General features: G+C 39.9%; 1 protein-coding gene across 2 annotated transcripts in view; it reads right to left on the bottom strand.

The window, feature by feature from the left end:
* Ankrd17 (ankyrin repeat domain 17) overlaps nucleotides 1-17,997 on the bottom strand; it is a 129,211-nt gene extending 111,214 nt beyond the window's left edge. The window contains exon 1 of one of the 2 annotated variants that reach the window (XM_090343445.1): nucleotides 17,360-17,997. In XM_090343445.1, the coding sequence (XP_090199571.1) occupies nucleotides 17,360-17,836 (477 nt within the window). In that variant the 5' untranslated portion in view covers nucleotides 17,837-17,997. The remainder of the gene's footprint in view (nucleotides 1-17,359) is intronic. The other variant, XM_090343446.1, reaches the window with a different exon arrangement.
* Between the last annotated feature and the right edge of the window lie 2,886 nt (nucleotides 17,998-20,883).

Here is a 20,883-nt window from a genome sequence, read left to right as displayed (position 1 = left end):
AACACACACTAAAATTAAAATTATTAATTTTTAATTAAGGACCTTTTGCTCTTTGCGTAGGCTAGAGTGATTAATATATACACATATACACACATCTGTTTCTGCTCTTTAGAATTTAACCTGTAAGGGGCGGGAGTTTGGCCTAGTAGTAGAGTACTTGCCTAGCATTCACAAAGACCTGGGTTCAATTCCTCGGAACCACTGAGGCTCAAGTGGTAGAGCTCTAGCCTTGAGAAAGCCCAAGGACAGTGCTAAGGCCCTGAGCTCAAGCCCAAGACAGAAAACAGAAAGAAAGAAGAAAGAAAGATAAAGAAAGAAAACTGAACCTATGAATTTAGTTAGTAGAACACAATGAGATAGGAAGTAAAAGAAATATACTGAATTTAGCTATTAAGCGAGGACATATGAAAGAAAATTTTGATCACTATTGTAAAAAAAACAGTAGCCTTATAATGTTAAATACATAATGAGGAAATACATATTTTATTATGTAGATCTTAATCCTTTTATAGAAAACTTCACTTACCTAGGGGTATTAAAATACATATAAAAACTAATAATCTAGCTAGGCACTTATGGCTCATACCTGTAATCCTAGCTACTCAGGAAGTTGAGATTTCAGAACTGCAGTTCAAAGTCAGCCCAAACAAAAAGGTGACTTTATAACAGACATTCAAACTGAGGTGAATTTTAGCTCAAGTCCAATTAACCAGCAAAAAGCCAAAGTGGGGATGTGACTCATATGTAGAGTACCAGTCTTGAAAGAAAAGTCTAAGCCAGACAGCAAGGCCCTAAGCTTAAGCCCCAAAACTGGCACAACAACCCAAACCCCAACCCAAAAAACTCACCTCACTAGGCACTAGTGACTTGCACTTACAAAGCTACATGAGAGCATGAAGTGAAGCTCAGATTTCAAGCGCCAATACCAGCCCAAAGGGGGGGAGGGCAACAGTAACAAACACATATATAACAATTAAAACTGTTCCTGGTACATAATAAGCACTCACTAAACTACTACTACAACTATTTATAATATTTCAATGTGCTAAATGTTATAAACATTTGTAGAAGATATATATAATCTGTTCCATTATAAAAATGCAATCATAGCAAATAGACATCCAGAATGACCAGATATCAATAAAGGCTTGAACACTGACATTCAACCTAGTAAATCTAATATCACTAACAAAACTACTGTAGTCTCAAAGATATGGTATTAATACACATAAAGTGACAGCTGTAAAAACATACTCATATACCTTTAGTCTAACACTTTTACCACTAGAAACGTATCTTAAAATAATACAGAAATGTTTGTGTAGTGCAAATGGGTATGTACATACATACACACATATTTCAAAATATAGCAACTGAAGCTTTGTTTGTAATGGCAAAATATCAAGTGCAATTAAAATTCTCAAAGTTAGAAAACAAGGGGCCGGGAGTTTGGCCTAATGATAGAGTGCTTGCCTAGCATGCACGAAGACCCAGGTTTGATTCCTCAGTACCACATACATAGAAAAAGAAGTGTGCTGTGGCTCAAGTGGTAGAGCTCTACCCTTGAGAAAACCTAAGGACAATAAACTCAGGCCCCTGAGTTCAAGGCCCAGGACTGGCAGGAAAAAAAAAAGAAAAAAAGAAAAAAAAAAGTTGGGATATAAGTCATGACTTCTGATAAAGGAATACTCCAGTTATTTAAAGAAACATGGTAAGTATACATATAAATACACTCATGAAAAAGATTCTACTACAGATTATTAAAGTCTCAGATTTTTTTACAACATTCTCATTTATGCAAAAAAATCCAGCCACATAAATATGTATGAGAATCCACAAAAAGAGCCACAGAAGTTTATACATGAGATGTAAAAGAGAAATTCTTATTCTATATATGCTCTAATATTTAAACTTTAATAGGGGCTGGGAGCATGGCCTAGTGATAAGAGTGCTCACCTAGTACAAATGAAGCCCTGGGTTTGATTCCTCCGTACCACATATACAAAAAACCGAAGTGGTGGTGTGGCTCAAGGGTAGAGCGCTAGCCTTGAGAAAGGTCAATGACTGTGTCCATGCCCTGCGTTCAAGCCCAAAGATTGTCCCCCCTCCAAAAAAAAGATTCAGTCTGATGCTGTTGACACATGTCTGTAATAGTAGCTTCTAGCTACTCAGAAGGCAGTGAATCTGAAGGACCGCAGCAGAAATATTTGCTAGACACCTTTAATGAAGAAAGAGAAAGGGAGAGGTAAAGGGAAGGGGGGGAAGAAAGAGAAAAGAGAGACAGAGAGCACAAAAGCTTGCAAGCACAAAGCAGGGCTGGGGTCAAAGTACATGGAGCTGCTCAGATTCATAGCAGTCAGAACTATAGAAAAATCCATAGTAAACTGTAATACATAAGATCTATATGAAAACTATATATTCAGGACATATTAAAGGCCTGAAAAAATAGAGGCATGATTAGAATATTCAGTAATAAAATTTACTACAAATTGTTCCAAATTTCAATACATATCCTATCAAAATTTGCATGAGCTGGGTGTAAGAGGGTTACAACTGTAATTCCAGCTACTCAGGAGGCTGAGCCCTGGAAGACGGGAGTTCAAAGCAATGCTCAACAAAAGTCTATGAATCTCCATCTCCAATTAACCAGCAAAATGCCAGACTGGAGTCATAGCTGAGAAGCAGTAGAGGACCAGCAGTAAACACCAAAGCCTGATAAAACAAGATCAATGAGAAAGAATATCTTCCTAAGGCATGCTAGCATGTTAAATTATATGAAATTAGACATCTCACAACTTCTTATAAAAACAGCACTGTCATAAGGTTCAATTAAGAATGATAAACACATTTCCTTATCTCACCTCCCTACACAAACCCTTAAGTAATTAGAAAGGTGTCAGAGTCCACAGAATTACTTAGTACTAAAAAAGCTTTCATAAAAATAAGCGCTGCTTCCACTTCTCAGCCCAGTTCAACTTACCAAATTACAGGCAGAAAACAAAAAGACAGTAGGAGAAGAGGTATAGAGAAGCAAGTTTCTCCCAACAATCCTGAAGAAGGAAGTATATCTACTCTGAAACCTAAAGGAGAAGAATAAACAAAGAGCTAGGGAAGAATATCCGAAAGATACCAAACCAGAAAATTTTACATAGTCTAAGAATCTTTTGTTTCAGTATGAAAAGATAATGAAAAGAATACAAATGAGGCTAAAAGAAGTGACCATAAAAAAACCTTACAGGCCAAGTTGGGAGGTTGGATTTTACTCAGTAAGAAGTTAACTAATAATTTGTACCATAGAAAGACTTTCAGTCTGGCTGTTGCCTGAAGAATGAAGTAGGTGGAAAACAGAAAGAAAACTAGAAAGCTAGGAGACGAAACAGGAGGCTACCATTAAAGCCAGGTAAGACAGTTGATGGTAGTTCAAAGGAAAGACTCAAGGTATACTTTGGACTTCTTACGCTCCCTTCCCACTCTTCCACCATACTGTTTCAGCAACAAAAATCCTTTTACATTGGGAAATCATCCCATCAGGTTCAGTAGAAATGCTCTCTTAGCTCACTACAAGGGGGTAAAAAGTGATCTAGTACTTGAACATAGTATGTTTTCCCATCGTGACAGTAACTGGGCTCAAAAGTGAATACAGGACAAGATTTCAGGAACCAGGAGTGACATTTTCTCTTGTACAGTAAGTATGCCTTATTCTTGAATATTATTTCATTGTTTTGACCAAGTCCAGTCAAAAAGCAAATTAAAAAAATTAATTCACATACATTTTGTAACACAGTTACTAAGCTTTATTTGTCCTGAGTTACCATCAGTTCTGATTAAATCATTATATGATAGTTGAGTGCTTCAATGCCCTTAATTTTGTAAAATATTTAAAACAATGATGCCAGAAAAGCATGATAAAAATTAGGTTAATCCTCCATAATGTGTTATTCAAGTGACTAAGTAATAAAATGAAAGTCTGTTGAAAGGCAGGCTATCTTTAGCTGATGTTTGGTAGCATTACGGGGAAAATAGTTGAGCATTCCCAGTGTCATAAAAAGAACATGAAGCTGGGAGTTTGGCCTAGTGGTAGAGTGCTTGCCTAGCATGCATGAAAACCAGGGTTCGATTCCTCGGTACCACATAGGTAGCAAAAAGCCAGAAGTGGTGCTGTGGCTCAAGTGGCAGAGCCACAGCCTTGAGAAAATCCAGGGACAGTGCTCAGGCCCTCAGCCCAAGCCCAGGACTGGCAAAAAAATAAAATAAAAATTAAAAAAAAATAAAAAGAACATGAAATAAACAGTTTCTGGTGAGAAACATTAACATATACAAAAGGATTTTTTGTGACACTAAGATGGCTATCCCACATAATTTCAATTTCAATGTGCCTTATGGATGCTCAGGCCTAGTATACAAATGGCATAGGTAAACTTAAGTTTAGAGCTCTGATCTCTGATCCAATTGAGCCCTTGAGAGTTTTCCTTAATAGTGGTCTTCCTGAAAAACATTTATGTGTGGATACCAAAGATATATTGTATTGTTAGCCCTAAGGATTATGTAATGCTATAAGTTTATCTTTGATTTTCAGGTCCAAATTTCCTCTGAAATGTCAGATTAAAGCCCACTTATACTTCCTGATTTAATCTTAATTGTCTTTTTAAAGGCCTCATCTCCAAACCTTGTCTGTGATGATAGCTACTGGTACTCTAATATATATAGTAGCCAGAAGCCATGAATAATCATTTCAAGGCCTTAAAATTAAATAGGTAGGAAGAAAAGAGAGATGGAATGAGGTAGGAAAAAAATTAAAAAACTGAGTTTTTCAGATGACTCTAGTGACATTCCAAGAGCTGAGTAACCCATATGGCTAGTGCCTCCAGTACCAAACACCAATAACTTAAAGAACGGTATAGTGGTAAGACAGCAAAGGCTTTGATCTGTGACTGACATAAAAGACTACACCTGGACTGTAACAAGGAAAAAAATTCTGCTGGGCATGGTGGCTCATGCCCGTAATCCTAGCTACTCAGGAGGCTGAGATCTGAGGATCACGGTTCAAAGCTAGCCTGGGCACTAAAGTCCATGAGACTCTTATCTCCAATTAACCAGTAGAAAACCTGGAAGTGGTGCTGTGGCTCAAGGGGTAGGGCGGTAGCCTTGAACTGAAGAGCTCAGAGGCAGCGCCCAGGCCCAGAGTTCCAGACCTATGGCTGTTCAAAAGAAAGAAACATCTCAAATCCATTTAAAGTTAGAAGTAAGGGCTATCGTAACAGACTCCCCAAAACTTTTGATGAGATGTAGAGAATGGGCAACAAGAAAACACATCTCAGGCTTGAGACTGAGTGACCTATGTACTCACAAAGCATTTATTTAGGGAGGTACAGTTTGTAGAACATGCTATGTGCTTACAACAGCAGAGAGGGAACATCACATTCTGCCAAATCTATAGCTTTGAGAAAAGCAGTAGAAAAACTCAGAATAGTAGTGTGTGCTGGCTAAAAACAATCAGAATAATCAATTTAACTACAAATAAGGCAGGAGGCAAGCAGAAATAGACATGAATTCAGTGTTAGGAACAGTCCCTCACCTATAAGACCCAATAACTAGTAGCTTCTCTGGCTAGAAAAAGCTGTTTTTTGTTTTAAATATCACAAGGTAACTTTGTGATCTGACTTTTTCCCCCCAAAATAGGAACAAAGACCAGGTATTTCTTTTCTACCTAAAACAGGTTCTAGTACGTCACCTTGGTTTGGTTAAACTAAATAGAAGGGAAGGCAGAAACTATTTTGCAGCATAAAAATATTGTTTTCAGTTATTCAATCAACTACTAACCTAAGTACTAATATGAGAGGATTTTACAGGTAAGTCCCTCATCAGCTGACTACAACCCAGGGTGAACATAACATCCTTAGTGATAAAACCTAGTCAAATGAGCTCTTCTTGTCAAAACATGGCTCAAAATAACACCTGAACCTACAATACTTCCCTCTTTGCTTCATCTTCCATCCTTGATGGCCTGCGGAGAACTTCAACCTATTTATGAGTTGTAGTAGCTTGTTCGTAAGTTTACTAATCACCTGCCTTATGGAGTTCAGACTTGCTTAGCCCTCAAAATATAATACATAAGGCAATTACTTGCACTCTATATTTGAATACTGTATTCTATGTATGACATACTAAGATCCTATTTGTTCTGCTTCTTTAGTTAATCCTTAACTGACAATATCTAAAATTATTTGTTTAGATGTCCTCAAGTAGGTAAGAAACATGAGGGAGGCACAGATCTAGTATAGAAAAAAGTAAAAACAGTATCAAAAGATTCCAAAACTTAGGACAAAATGAGATCCTTGATCCACAGCTATATCCTATTGTTATAATGAGAACAGAAACTTCAAAAACTCCCTTTCCTACTTTTTTTAAGTCTCACTGTAAAGACCAGACTGATCTCTACCTCCAGATTCTCCTGCCTCTGCCTTCCCAATCCCAATGCTTGCATTAAGGAATATACCATAGAACTATCAAAATCTTTTTCTTGTTGTTGTTTTTGTTGTTTCCCTTCAGTGCTAGAACTCAAACCCAGGGCCTTGTATAAAGTATGCAAGTATTTTACCACTGTATCATATCCCCAAAGCTCTTTTTGGAGAAGAGTTTAAAAATAAACAAGTTACATTAATGACTTATTAAAAACCAACTTATGACTAATCTTTAAAAAAGATGAAAGTTGGGGCCAGGAGTTTGTCCTAGTGGTAGAGTGCTTGCCTAGCATACATGACGATCCAGTACCACATACATAGAAAGTGGTGCTGGAAGTTGTGCTGTGGCAAAAGTGGTAGAGTGCTAGCCTTGAGGAAAAGCCCAAGGATAGTGATCTGGACCTGAGTTCAAAGCCCCAGGACTGGCACAAAAAAAAAAAAAAAAAGAAAGAAAGAAAGAAAGAAAAGTTCTAAATCGATACCAAATGTTCAGGAACCATGACAAGACTAAGTGCAGTTCCTAAGGTTCTCATGTCTTTCAGATTTGGTCAGTGAGGTCACAAGTACAAATCATTCAAAAAAGAAAGAAAAAGAAGAGAGAGAGAGGGGGAGGGAGAGGGAGGGAGGGGGGGGAGGGAGGAAGGAAATACTTTACATTAGCTCCACTACTACTCCTGTACTGTACAAATTGATCCATGCTTCCAAACCTGCTTTTTTGCTTGTTAACTGCTGGACTTTTCTTTCTGCCTTGGCTGGCTTTGAACATGGGTCTCCCAAATCTCAGCCTCTTGAGTAGTTAGGATTACAGTCATAAGCCATCACAGCTCATCTATTTTTATACTTTTGCTGTTGGTAAACTTGAAAGCGCTAATCAAATCATAGCTAACAGGTATTACTCTCTGGCTTAGTCTAGTTACTCAATTCCCAGCCACCCATTCCAAAAAGGTTTTTTTTTTTTGGAAAAAAAAAAAAAAAAAAAACTAAACCTAGCTGGGAGCAGTGACTCGAGCCTGTAATCCTAGCTACTCCAGAGGCTGAGATCTGAAGACCACAGTTCAAAGCCAGCCCAGGTACTAAGAAGTCTGTAAGACTCTTATCTCCAATTAATGACCAGGAAACCAGAAGTGACACTGCGGCTCAAGGGGCAGGGTGGTACCCTTGAGCTGAATAGCTCAGGGATAACACCCAGGCCCAGAATTCATGTCCCATAACCAACAAAGAAGAAAAAAAAAAACCCAAACTCCTGTAAATGAAGCTTATTCAGCATATGATACAATGAAAAGATATCAAATGAAAAATATGAAAATACTACATATTACAAGACCTTTTTCTTTTATATATATGAATGCATTCCTTAGTTCTTATAGTCAATAAACATTATTCAAAGTTCATCTTTTCAAAATGGTACATCTCAAAAACAAAGCTCAATGAACCTTCTTAGCAGGTAAATTTCTAAGTGACAGCCCTGGTCTTGATAATATCACTCATATTCAGTAGGAACAAAAAAATGAAAAGACAAGGAAAAAGCAATGAAAAAACAAGATTATATTCTTTAGATATTTTTAATTTTGTCAAGCTTTCTGAATGATTCATTAATTTGCAGTCTGCAACATTATTTAAAAATATGAGATTTTGCTGGGTGCGGTGGCTCACGCCTGTAATCCTAGCTACTCAGGAGGCTGAGATTTGAAGATTGCAGTTCAAAGCCAGTCCGGGCACTAAAAAGTCCATGACTTCTGGACATCTATCCTAAACATCATGACCCAAGATATAAGGACAACTGCTCAGCTATGTTCATCTCTGCACTATTCACAATAGCCAGGCGATGGAAACAATCCAGATACCCTACTGCAGATGGATACAGAAAATGTGGTATATATATATACAATGGAATTCTACATAGCCAACAACAAGATAAAATAATGGCATTCGCAGGGAAGTGGATCAATCTAGAGCGAATCATGTTGAGTGAGACAAGTCAAGACCAAAGGAACAAAAGGCACATGGTATCCTTAATATGTGGCTATTAAATCCAAAGAGAACAAGAGCTAGGACTCAATAACTGCATACCCAAAGCTATGGACATAGTAATGGAAATATAAACATAACTATATAGACATAAAAACCTATGACTCTATAGACATAGTTTTATTTCATAAATTAATGTTTCTATGACATACAAACCCATAGCCTAATTTTGATTAAGTTCTAAATACTAAGTCCCAGTGATTGTAAATAGATTCCCTCCTTGAACACTTGTTAAACTTGCCATTTAAAATATGATGTAAAAATCAACATTAATAAATTCTTTAATAAAAAAAAAAAGTCCATGAGACTCATCTCCAATTAATCAGCAGAAAACCGGAAGTGGCACTGTGGCTCAAGGGGTAAAGTGGTAGCTTTGAGCTGAAGAGGTCAGGGACAATGTCCATGCCGAGTTCAAGTGCCACAATCAACAACAACAAAAAAAAAGATTGAGATTTTTCTACTTCATGATGTCAACTTCATACTGTCATGCAAACTCACTTTCTTCTACTTGAACTGGACAAAATGTTACATACAAATCTCATAGTAAATAATAATAAAACCATGAAGACAACAAAAACTAACAGACTTCCAAATAAACTATTTACAATAAGTTTTCAGTTTTATTATTAACAACTTTCATATTAACAAAACTTAAATTTTATGAATCTAAGAAAATCTTTTCTTCAAATTCCTAATGATTCCTAAAAGACTTTACTAGCTCTCAATACTTGATCTAGCTAGAAAAGCATAGTCGTAATTAATAATAAAAAAATGATTACTAAGCTGGCACGGTGGCTCACACCTATAATCCTTGCTACTTGGGAGGCTGAGATCTGAGCATAGTGGTTCAAAGCCATCCCAGGCACAAAAAGTCCATGAGACCCTTATATGGTCACTGTATCTGATTTTGTTATCTGATATATTGTATATACATTTATTTGTTTATTTGAAATAGGGAAGGAAATTGATTGAGAGGGAAGAGGGAGAGGGGGACAAAGACATGAGAAGGACTATCAATGTTCAAGAAGTAACTAACTCCTCTATACATTACCCCAATAATAAAATAATTTTTTTAAAGGGGGGGGGAAGAAAAGAAAAGAAAACCAGAAGTAGTGCTGTGGCTCAAGGGGTAGGGTGGTAGCCTTGAGTTGAAGAGCACAGGTCCAGAGTTCAAGCACCAGACCAACCCCCCTCAAAAAAGATTATTAATGAGAAAAGTGATGATTACTAATAAAAATCTGATAAATAACAAAATTCTATCACTGCAAAGGTTCTACTGAAGCTTCATTAACTACAATATGTATGAATTCACTTTACTTGTAATTAATAGATACAATGACTTTCAATATATTATACACTCAATAAAATAGTCAAGTCAAAGAATTAATCTCTATAATCTCACACCTGTGAAAGCTACATTCAAAGACTCTGCAACAGGACTCTTTTAAACACCATTAATTCCAAAAAGATGGAAACATAGCACAGAGAAGAGACAGTCCTATGGTCCAAGGCTGAACTGGCATTTGATCTAGTACAACATACAGAAATCCTTCCTCCCTAGCCCCAAGCTTTATACTTAGTGTGACAGAAAAGAGATGAAAAAAACAGATCCTCAAGATAATACATTTTCCCCCCAACAAAGCCTTATGAAACCAATTTTTCTACAGGTCCTGTTGAAGTAAGTAAATGAGCAAATCTCATTTTTTAAACTGAGAGATGACCCATGTGGGAAAAACCCAGGTCAAAAATTATTTTAGATTAGGTACTGATGGCTCATGCCTATAACCTTAGCTAGACTCAGAAGGCTAAGATATGAGGATCACAGCTCAAAGCCAGTTCTGGCAGGAAAGTCAGTGAGACTCTTATCTCCTAGTAACCACAGCCACAAGAGGAGCTGTGGCTCAAATGGCAGAGCACTAGCCTTGAACAAGAAAGTTTAGGCCCTGAGTTCAAGTCCCAGTAGGCACACAAAAACTAGTTTTAAGAGTCATGGGTGTAGAGCACATGGTAGTTCACATGGTAGAACACATGCTTAGTATGGACAGTCCCTGGGTACAATCCCAATATTTAGAATTAAAAAAAAAAAAAAAGAATCGGTAGGTATTTGCTCTACTTTTTCCCTTTTCTATTCCTATTTTTTGTGACAGGAAAACAAAAGGTTAAAATAGGCCAACTAATAGGTCTTTTGAGAAAGAGAAAAGGAAGAAAAATTCCCTTTTAGAAAGCTACAACTATAATCTAGCTCCATAAAAGCACTAGCTCAAGGATAACATTCTACCACTCTGAGCCACAGTGCCATTTTCTAGTTTCCTGGTGGCTAACTGAAGATAAAAGTCTAAGTCTCACATAGTTTCCTGCCCAGGCTGGCTGAGAACCTCAATCTCAGATCTCAGCCTCCTGAACAGCTAGGATTTACAGCCAGGGGCCACTGAAAACTTTTATTATTCCAATTAGGCTGATATGATTACAGCTGGTAAACCTATGCTAAGTACTAGTGGCTCACATCTTTAATCTTAGTTATTCAGAAGGCTGAGAACAGAGGATCAAGGATTGAAGTCAAAGATAAGATATGTTCACTAGACTCCATCTACCAAATGGCAGCAAAAACCAGGCTGCAGATATAGCTCAATTAATGTAACATGAGCCACAGAAGCAAACTGACCAAACTACAAGACCCTGAGTTCAAATTCCAGTACTGCCAAAAAATAAATTAAAAAATAAAAAGGCCAAACCTAAGAATTAGGTCCAATTAAAGTATCTTGCAGGAATCGATCGTAAATAACTTCAACCAGTTTGTGTTATTTCAATATTTAAGACTTCCAAACATCTTTTTTTGGGGGGGGAGGGGGGAATCCGTGGTGGGGCTTGAAGTCTGGGCCTGGGCATTATCCCTGAGCTCTTCAGCTCAAGGCTACCACCCTATCTCTGGAGCCACACCACCACTGCTGGTTTTCTAGTGGTATGAGTCACAGATTTTAATGCCTAGGCTGGCTTTGAACTATGGTCCTCAGATCTCAGCCTCCTGAGTAGCTAGAATTATGGGCATGAACCAGCACACAAGCCCAAACATTTTCTACCATTAAGCAGCAAATGAAAGAGTGCACGCAAACATATACACATGTGAACACAGGAAAGGTCTAGCACAGAGTACTATTTCAGGGAAAAAAGAAAGATGAACAAGACTTTTCTCCCTTTAAACTCTAAAATTCATAGTATGTAAAATGCTAGGTTTAAGAAAAAAGGTAGTAGTAGGAATAGGGTTGTGTTCTACCAAACAGAATAGATAAATCATGAAACTCCTACTTTACAAAGAGGCCTCTGTTACAAAATTACTTTCTAAAGCAACTTGCAAATTTTAAATCTGTGGTTGTGTATCTCCCTAATGCCAGCTAATCAGGATTGAGTTCAAGGTCAGCCTGAGCAAAGTTAGACAGACCCTATGTCAAAAACAAAATAAAAATATAAGGACTGTGGGGGTACAGAGAACAGGTAGTAGAGAGCTTGCCTAGCAAGCATGAAATCTTCAATATCAGTGCTCCAACTGAAATAAGTGGCTGCCATTTCCTCCAGTTATCTCGCAGTGAGAATGTTACAAAATAAGGTAGTAGTAGGGTCAAGTTCAAACTGACTTTTACTTTTAAAAGTAAAAACCTGGCTGGGAATTTGGCCTAGTGGTAGAATGCTTATGTAGTATGCACAAAGACCAGAGTTTGATTCTTCCCCAGAAGTGGCTCTGAGGCTCAAGTAGTAGAGCTCTAGCCTTGAGAAAGTCCAAGGACAGTGCTCAGGCCCTGAGCTTAAGCCCAGGACTGGCAAAAAAAAAAAAAAAATGATGGTACCTATTTCACAGACAGGATTTACAATGAAAATTCCTAAAAATATCCTATTAACTCATCTAACTCTCATAGCAATGTTATAGTAGGATCTATTGCAATTACTACTTACATATAAGAAAACTGAAGTAGAAGTAACTTTCCTAAGGTTAGCTACTAATTGATGGAACTAGGATTTGAATAGGTGTGCCACAGTTTGGGCTCTTAATCATTACCTATACTTTACACACTATAAGTACTAGTTCTTCCTATTAAATATAAATATAACTAGGAATCTTAAAGCATTTATCAGGCATTCAATACCAAGTCCTTGATTTAACTGGCTTTCCCTCTAATACCTAGGGAAGAACACTATACCTAAGTGAAAGATACTGAAATTCAAATATCAGCTATTTATAGACTCTGGATCCAAGAAAGGAAAAAGAAACTATTTCTTCCTTAAGTTTCCTATGTGAATCCTAAATATTTTCTAGATACTAGTTATTTAATTGATTCTTAAAAATCAAGTCCTACACTTAAAACAAGATAGGAAACGAAGATCAAAAACATTTATTTTACAAATAATGCAACATCAATTAAAGAGTAAAAATTGGGGAATAGAACAAGCAGCTTCTCTGTACTAATCTGAAATTCTTTTTTTTTTTTTTTTGCCAGTCCTGGTGGGGAATGAACTCAGAGCCTAAACACTGTCTGTCCTTGGACTTTCTCAAGTCTAGAGCCCTACCACATGAGCCACTTCCAGCTTTTTCTATATATGTGTTACCTAGGAATCGAACCTGGGGTCTACCTGCATGCTAGGCAAGCACTCTACCACTAGGCCAAACTCCCAGCGCTTGTGCTAATCTGAAATTCTATGCCTTTACAACACAGATTTTAGTGTTTTGAGGTGGTTTTTTTTTTTTTTTTTTTTTGCATTTAAAAGCAAAAATAAGCCGGGCTCAGTGGCCTGTAACCCCCTACCTACTCAGGAGTCTGAGACATGAGGATCAGGATTCAAAGCGAGCCCAGGCACTACAAAGCCCATGAGGCTCTTATCTCCAAATAATCACCAGAAAAATTGGAAATGGCGCTGTGGTTCAAGGGGTATGGCAGTATCCTTGAGTTGAAGAGCTCAGGGACAACGCCTAAGCCCAAAGTTCAAGTCCTACGACAAAAAAAACAAAAAACAAAAAACAAACAATTAACCTGAAGAAACTACAGTTTAATATATATATATATATATATATATATATATATATATATATTTCTTTCTTTCTTTTTTTTTTTGGGGCCAGTCCTGGGCATGAGCTCAGGGCCTGAGCACTGTCTCTCAAGGCTAGGGCTCTACCACTTGAGCCACAGCACCACTTCTGGCTCTTTTGTATGTATGTGGTTCTGAGGAATCAAACCCAGGTCTTCTTCATGCATGCTAGGCAAGCACTCTACCACTAGGCCAAACTCCCAGCCCAACACACAGTCTAATTTTTTAAATCAATTTTTTTTTTCTTACTCATTCTCAATGTCACCTTTTATATCAACAACAGAGTCTTTCTAGCTTCGCAAATACTTTCAGTACTAAGTATTTGCTGAGTCCCTTTGCAAAAGTTTCTTTTTGCTAAATTTCTCTCTTAAAGCCATAGGTCGGGTTATCTTTTTTTTTTTAAACAGAATTCTGATCAACGCCTACCATATTTACATCTTACTCATCTTTAACAAAAATATTACTCTGGAACATAAAAGTCTCTCCCCACCTTGAATTCTGCTTTAGAAAACGGTGTCATTTTATCTTTTAAAATACACTCAAATAGAGTATGATTTCTAAAATAAAATGTAAAACTTGCAATTTCAACTTCTTGAAGTATTTGAGTAAGAAATTTAAGTAACCACACTAATTTTGGAAAACACATATATGTTTTTTTAATATTTTCTTTTTTGGTCAGTCACCACAATAAAATATTCATTTGCAGCTTTAGATCTTAGTGTCAAATACAAAGATATAGGAAAATGGAAAGCTCTTGATCTGACACTTTTGCTCCCATGTACTTCTGAAGTTATGCAAATTATCTGAAGCACTGAATTCTTTAACATTTGGGGGAAAAATTTCCAATCTCAATTATCTTTTTTGTTCCTTTTTTTTCTTTTCTTTCTTTCTTTTTTTGCTTGCTGGTCCTAAGGCTTGAACTCTGGGCCTAAGCTCTGTCACTGATCTTTTCTTGCTTAAGGCTACTACTTCACCACTTGAGCCACAGGCTCCACTTCTGGCTTTTTTGGTAGTTAATAGAGATAAGAGTGTCCTAAACTTTCTGGCCTGGCCTGGCTTTGAGCCACAATGTTCAGATCTCAGCCTTTGAGATACCTTTAGAATTACAGGCATAGTTCTTCTTCCAGCAGATGAAGAATATTAATGTAGCATTTTTGTTAACAAAACAACCTATTTTTATCATCCCTTAGTTTTTCAGGTTAAGCATAACCTTTCATATTCCTTTTTAAACACTTAAGAATTTCTACTGGAAAGGTTTTGGCTCAAGGAGTAGGACATCTTCATTTTTAAATTGTGTAGGTTATCACAATAAATTGGGGGCTTGGGGGAGAAAACCCTTACATATACTGTGAATTTAACCACAGACTTCCTAACTCCATAAAGTCAAACTTCTGCTGACATATCAGGAAAATAGTAATTAAGAAAAACATTGCACAACTCTATTTAGCCTATGGGATACAGTAGTCATAAGTAGGTTTATTTCTTTACTTCCATCAAAGAATGGGGGGCATGGGCAGAGAAACTGTTCTCCTACCTGGTCATTCCTCACCATGTACCTGTATAGAATTTTTTAAATGGTTGTATCATTGAATATATTTCTATTGACTCATCTTCATAACAAAAGAAGATGCAGAAGGTGCAGAAGACTGAACAAAGCACACTAAAAGCCAAATAGTTCCCTCCTAGTTGGAAAAGTCAACATGTACTATATTCCCACTATTTACTATGGAAAATGTGACCTACAAAATTAACATACAAACTTAGAGCCACCCATTCATGTTTTAAGAAATTATAAAGCTACATCACAATGGGCAATAGGCTTTGCTTGCTTCAGAATATCCCAGTAAATGCTGCATTCAATATTATGACCTTATTCCAAACCAGAGCATGATAATTGTGTTGGAAAATTCAAAATCTTAATTTGTGGTATTTTCCCCATATCTCCATTACTGAGTTTAAAAAAAATGGAATTCACTAGCTTTCTTTTACAAGAAAATAAGATTACAACTGAAGTGTACTGGTTTGCAGAGCCTTTTAAAACTTGGAATACTGGAAAGATTTATTCCTAGAGACTTATCTCTAAGTAACCACTAAAAACAGATGGAAGTGGAGCTATGGCACAAGTGTTGGAGCTGCAGCCTAGAGCAAAGAAAGCTCAGAGACAATACCCAGGCTGTAAGTTCAAACATCAGTACTGGTACAAAAAAATAAAGATGAGCTAAATTATTTCTAAAAGTATTTCTAAGTTTTTAAGAATTATAAGACCAACCGAATGATTTTAAATACCAGACTATAGATGAAGCTCTCACCATTATCTCTTGCTTCAATATTAAAGTGCTCTTATTTTTAATAGTGCCAGCTATTGAACCCAGATCCCTGAGCCTAAATTCATGACTGAGTCATATTCACAGTTTTCCCTTTCCAACTTCAAATGCAAGCTAAACAAAACATTCAAGCCAAAGCAATATTTAGCATACAAACCCAGCCAGAGAATTCAACAGCCCAATAGCAGTAACAGAAAGTGTCTTTTGGCATACATCACCCATCTTGTATCTTTACTTAGATAACTTCATTTAGATGAAACTCTGTAAGGCGTATTTTCTGTATTTTAACAAAACCTGGATGCAGTTGAACTGCCATTTTCACAAAAGCAGCTTTCCTTTGTTACAACTGTTATTCAACTTTTAAAGCTTTAAATTACAACGGCTTTCTTCAGATTAAAATGTTTTACCTTCTTTTTCACAGAAGGCATAAGAAAATTTTATGAAAGAGTTTATCATCAGTAAGGTTAACTATTGGTGATCAGTATGGTATGTTTCACTGAGCTTTTGGGTTAAAAGGCCTTCTATTGAGGAACACGGTCCTGCAACGCCGCCTGTCTGTGAATCCAGGAAACATTATAAACAGTTATGAAACCATATCACTAGGACAAATCAAGAGGCCTTCCTTATCCCAACTCACCACTACCAAGTCTAGGTTCAAAGCAGCCTCTGTTGCCCTTTATTTATCTGGAAAATGACGAATCCCAGCTTAATTATTCCTAAGAAAATAAAATATTCAAAGATGCACCATGGGTACATGTAACAGTCAAACAAATTTTTCATCCAGTGAGTTAGTAATAAAATGTCTATGGTTGTTGTGATGAGTTCATCTAAAATCCTTGAAAGCTGGAGGAAGTGAAAATTACTTCCTCGCAAGAGTTACAAAAGATGGGAGTGGAAAAAAAAAAAAAACGTGCAGGAGAATATGGAAAAGTACAGCTCTCTCACGTGTCTCTCACATATATACACAGGACGCTGCTTCCAGTCCATTTCAATGTTACCTCTCCTCCAAAACGGCTCCCCTCCACCTCACAACTGGGGAACCCGCCTAGATGTTCCCAGGAGACTCCTCTACCTATTATCTTACCCCTCCCGATTTAGCCCCGCCTCCGCCCCAGTAAGGTGGCTCTCCAGGCCCCAGGGAGACCACCCTCTTCTCCAGGTGTGCCAACAGGGAATCGCACCAGTCCCCTCCATCCTTAACCGAGTGAACCATCCCGGGGTAACAGGCAGTTCACCCGACTCCGCGGCCTGAGGTCCTCCCACCCCCACGTGTCAGCTACCCTCCCCCACCTCTCCACACCTCACCATTTAGGCCGAGGAAAGAAAGGGGGCAGTCGAAGCCTGGTAACTGAGAAAGACCGACCCCGAGCGATCTGTCCCCCCACAGCAGGCCCCCTCCCACCCACGCCGCCCCCCCACCCCCCGTCCTCCCCAGTCCCTTCCTCCCTCCTTCCTTGCAAACCAGGGCCTTGCCTCAGAAACCTCTTCTTCCTCGTCGTCGTCGTCCTCGTCTTCCTCGCTGTTGTTGCTGCTGGTGCCGCCGCCGCCGCCGCCGCCTCCTCCACCTCCTCCTCCGCCGCCGCCGCCACCGCCGCCACCGCCACCGCCGCCGCTGTTGTCGCTGTCGCTGCTGCTCTCGCTGCTGCTGGGGGGTCGGCAAGTCCGGTTGCGCTTGGCCTTGTGGTGCTGCGGCGGCTGCTGCTGCTGCTGAGGCGGCTTTTTCTTCAGAAGCAGGTCGCAGACTCGCACCATCCCACGAGGAGACGAGGCCGAGCGCGCCCCGCCGCCGCCGCTACTGCTGCTGCTGCAGCCGCCACCGCCGCCGACCTCCGCGGCCGTCGCCGCCGCCGCCGCCGCCGCCGTGGGGGGGCCCGCCACCGCCGCCACCACCGGGGGGCTCCCTTCTCCCTCAGCCGCCGCCGCCGCCACCGGAACCGTCGCTTTCTCCATCCCCGGGGAACGAAGGAGGGCGCGGACGGGGGAGGGGCGTGGGGGCTACGCTCTACCGCGACTTCGGCCTCCCGGAGGCCGACTCAGCACTCGGTGCCGCCTCCGCCGCCACCGCCTCGGTCACCTCTACAGCCGCCGCCGCCGCCGCTCCTCCAGCTCTCACCTCGTCTCGCGATATTAAGGGCGGGGAGCCTGCTCCTGGGTGGGAGGGAGGGAGGGAGGAAGGGAGCGTGCGGGAGCAAGCGGGGAGGGGCGGGGGGGGGGAGGGTGAGACGTAGAGAGAGCCGGGCGGTCGGGAAAACCCAGCGAAAGGAGAAACTAGAAAAGTCGACAGGAAGTGTGCCTGGGTGGCTTCCGAGGGGGAGGGGGGGTGGCGGAGCTGCAGGAGAGCCCGCGAACGCCCAGAGGTCTTCTCTTCCCTCGCACAGCCTTGCAGCCCTCCCTTCTTCCTTCCTGACTTGTGACTAGAACGCAGCCGCAGGCGGAAGCGCGCGTGACGCCATCAGTCGTCGCCGGAGCGGCGGCGGCGGCGGTGGCGGCGCGCGTGTGGCCCAAAGTCGAAAGTGAGATTTTTTTTTTTTTTAATTCCTCCGAGGCCAGGACGACTGCAGTCCCCTGAGGGCGCGCGGTGTCGCGGTGCGTGAGGCGGAGACTGGCGGGACAGCGGCCGAGGAGCCGGCCTGGCGCCGCGTGGGAGCCTGGGCGGAAGCGCGGGCCCTAACAGTGGTGGTAGCGGGAGGCCGGGTCGGCCAGATCCGGGAGGTGGGGCCTATAGCTCTGGACGTCTGGTACGTAGTTTTATTCCGGGCCATTTTTTTTTTTTTTTGTTCCCCCTTGCCAAATCGAGGGGGTCCTGGATTCTAAAGAAATGGCTCCGTGTGAGGCAAGAGCCTTCCATGCCTAAGCTAGACTCTGGGGTGGCAGGCTCCTGAACCTGTCTTTAAACACGTGTGCCATATGAGAAAAGTGGACTGGGGGATCACCTCAACTAGAGGAACGTGGAGTCGGAGCCGACCACGGATTGACCCCGATTTAACCGCTTCGCTGCCTACCCAACCCAGTCCTTGTCTGTGAAGCGAGCATCGTAAACGATCGTCTTTGTACACCCTCTACGAGGAATATCATGGCGGAGAATCTAATTTTATTCGTTTTCTGTGTCCGAAGGCCTTGGCAGAACATTTGGGATGATAACGTGGCTTATTGAACTTACAGTTAGCCATTTCTGGTCGAGTGCACGTGTATTGGCTTAAGGAAAACGAAGCCAACATCATACACAGATGTACTGGCACAATATAAAAAAAAAAAGTCTCAATGACATAGTTGCCATTTTAAGACGTCTAAGTTTAGCCGAGTGTTCGTGTATTTTTTTTTTTAGCGTGTTTCTTCTTTTTAGCAGTGGCATACCATATGAAATGTGGGCAGTTGCCAGTACTCTACAGAGCACCACAACAGAATTGGCAATGACTAAATCAATTCATTCAAACAAGAATTCATCATATGCCTACTATGTGTAGCCTAAAATCAAAGCCACTTTCCAGAGGCTTTTCTGGGTAACAAGTACTACAGTAGATTTACATGCAGATTGTTAATCATCCTACCTGTTCTTTTCCTGCAATATTCTGCCGAGTTACTATCGAATAAAATGCTGTATTTTACCACTTCAGATTTAAGTCCTCTACTGTAATTTAGTTGGATCCTTTCCATCCACTTCACATCATTTCTTCTCTCCCTTTCTATTTGAATGCTTTTGCTCTAAATCACAGCTTCATTTTATTATATGGCTTTACTTAGCCTTAACTAGATTGAATCCATTAAGCACAAATTTAGTTTTCCAAATGCTAGAAATTTTCTTCTTTTTTTTTTTGTCAATTTTGGAGGAATGAGAAATTCCACCTATATTCTATTTAGTCCTCCTGTTTCTCCTGAATTTATTTTTTTTTCTATCTGCAGTGCTCACAAATTCTCTAACTTTCACCATTTCTTCCATCCTTTCAATCAAGTTTTCTTTAAACCATATTCTCATCTAGGCCCTGGTTGCTCATACCTATAATCCTAGCTGCTCAGGAAGCTCACATCTGAGGACTACAATTCAAAGTCATCTGCAGCAGGAAAGTGAGACATTGCCAATAAAATACCCAAAATTTTGAAGTCCAGAAGTAATAGAGCACTGTCCTTGAACAAAAAAAAAAGCTCAGACAGTGCCAGGCCCTGAGTTCAAGCCCCAGCCTTGTTGCGCACTCTCTTCCCCACCCTCTCTCACACACACACCAAACACACACACATTTTATATTTGCAGATGCCCATAGTTCATAGAGACCTGAGAACAACAGTTTAAAGCTAACCCAGACAAGAAAGTCTGTGAGATTCTTACCTCTAAGCACCAGAAATGGAGCTGTGGCTCAAGTGGTAGAGTGCTAGCCTTAAGCACAAAGACTCAGGGACCATGCCTAGGCCCTGAATTCAAGCCCCAAGTCTAACAAAAGAAAAAAAATATATTGTTATTTTTAACTTAAATTTGGTTCATTGGCCCTTTGTAATGTTTTATATGTATCCCAATATCAAAAGCTCTCTAATTCTTATTTGAAAGAAAATGAGTTCTTGCTCTTGAGTGGTAGTGAAATGATGATTTGACCCTGGACCTGGGTCCTGTCCCTGAGCTCTTCACCTCAATGCTACTTACTGCCTTACCTATGAATCACAGCACCACTTTTTCCAGTTTTCTAGTGGTTAATTGAAGATAAGAGTCTCATGGTCTTCATTGCCTGGATTGGCTTTAAACTGGGATCCTCAGATCTCAGCCTCCTGAGTAGCTAGAATTACAGGCATGAGCTACCACGCCAGGCTATTTTTGTTGTTGTTTTTTAGCATTTATTTTCCTTTTATAACTTGGTGGCAGAGACTAAGTATTGAACTATTATCTTCCTGGATGCACAAACTAAATTTTATTTCTTCATGTGATTATGCCCAAGGTGATTGAGTTCTAATCAATAAATATAAATGAAAAGTGATGTGTTCATTTTCAGGCTTAATGAAGTCCTCCTGTCCTC

This window comes from Megascapheus bottae, chromosome 13 (genome assembly GCF_031878675.1).
Source record: "Megascapheus bottae isolate mThoBot1 chromosome 13, mThoBot2.hap1, whole genome shotgun sequence".
NCBI lineage: Eukaryota > Metazoa > Chordata > Mammalia > Rodentia > Geomyidae > Megascapheus > Megascapheus bottae.
This window is presented reverse-complemented; position numbering and strand designations above follow the sequence as displayed.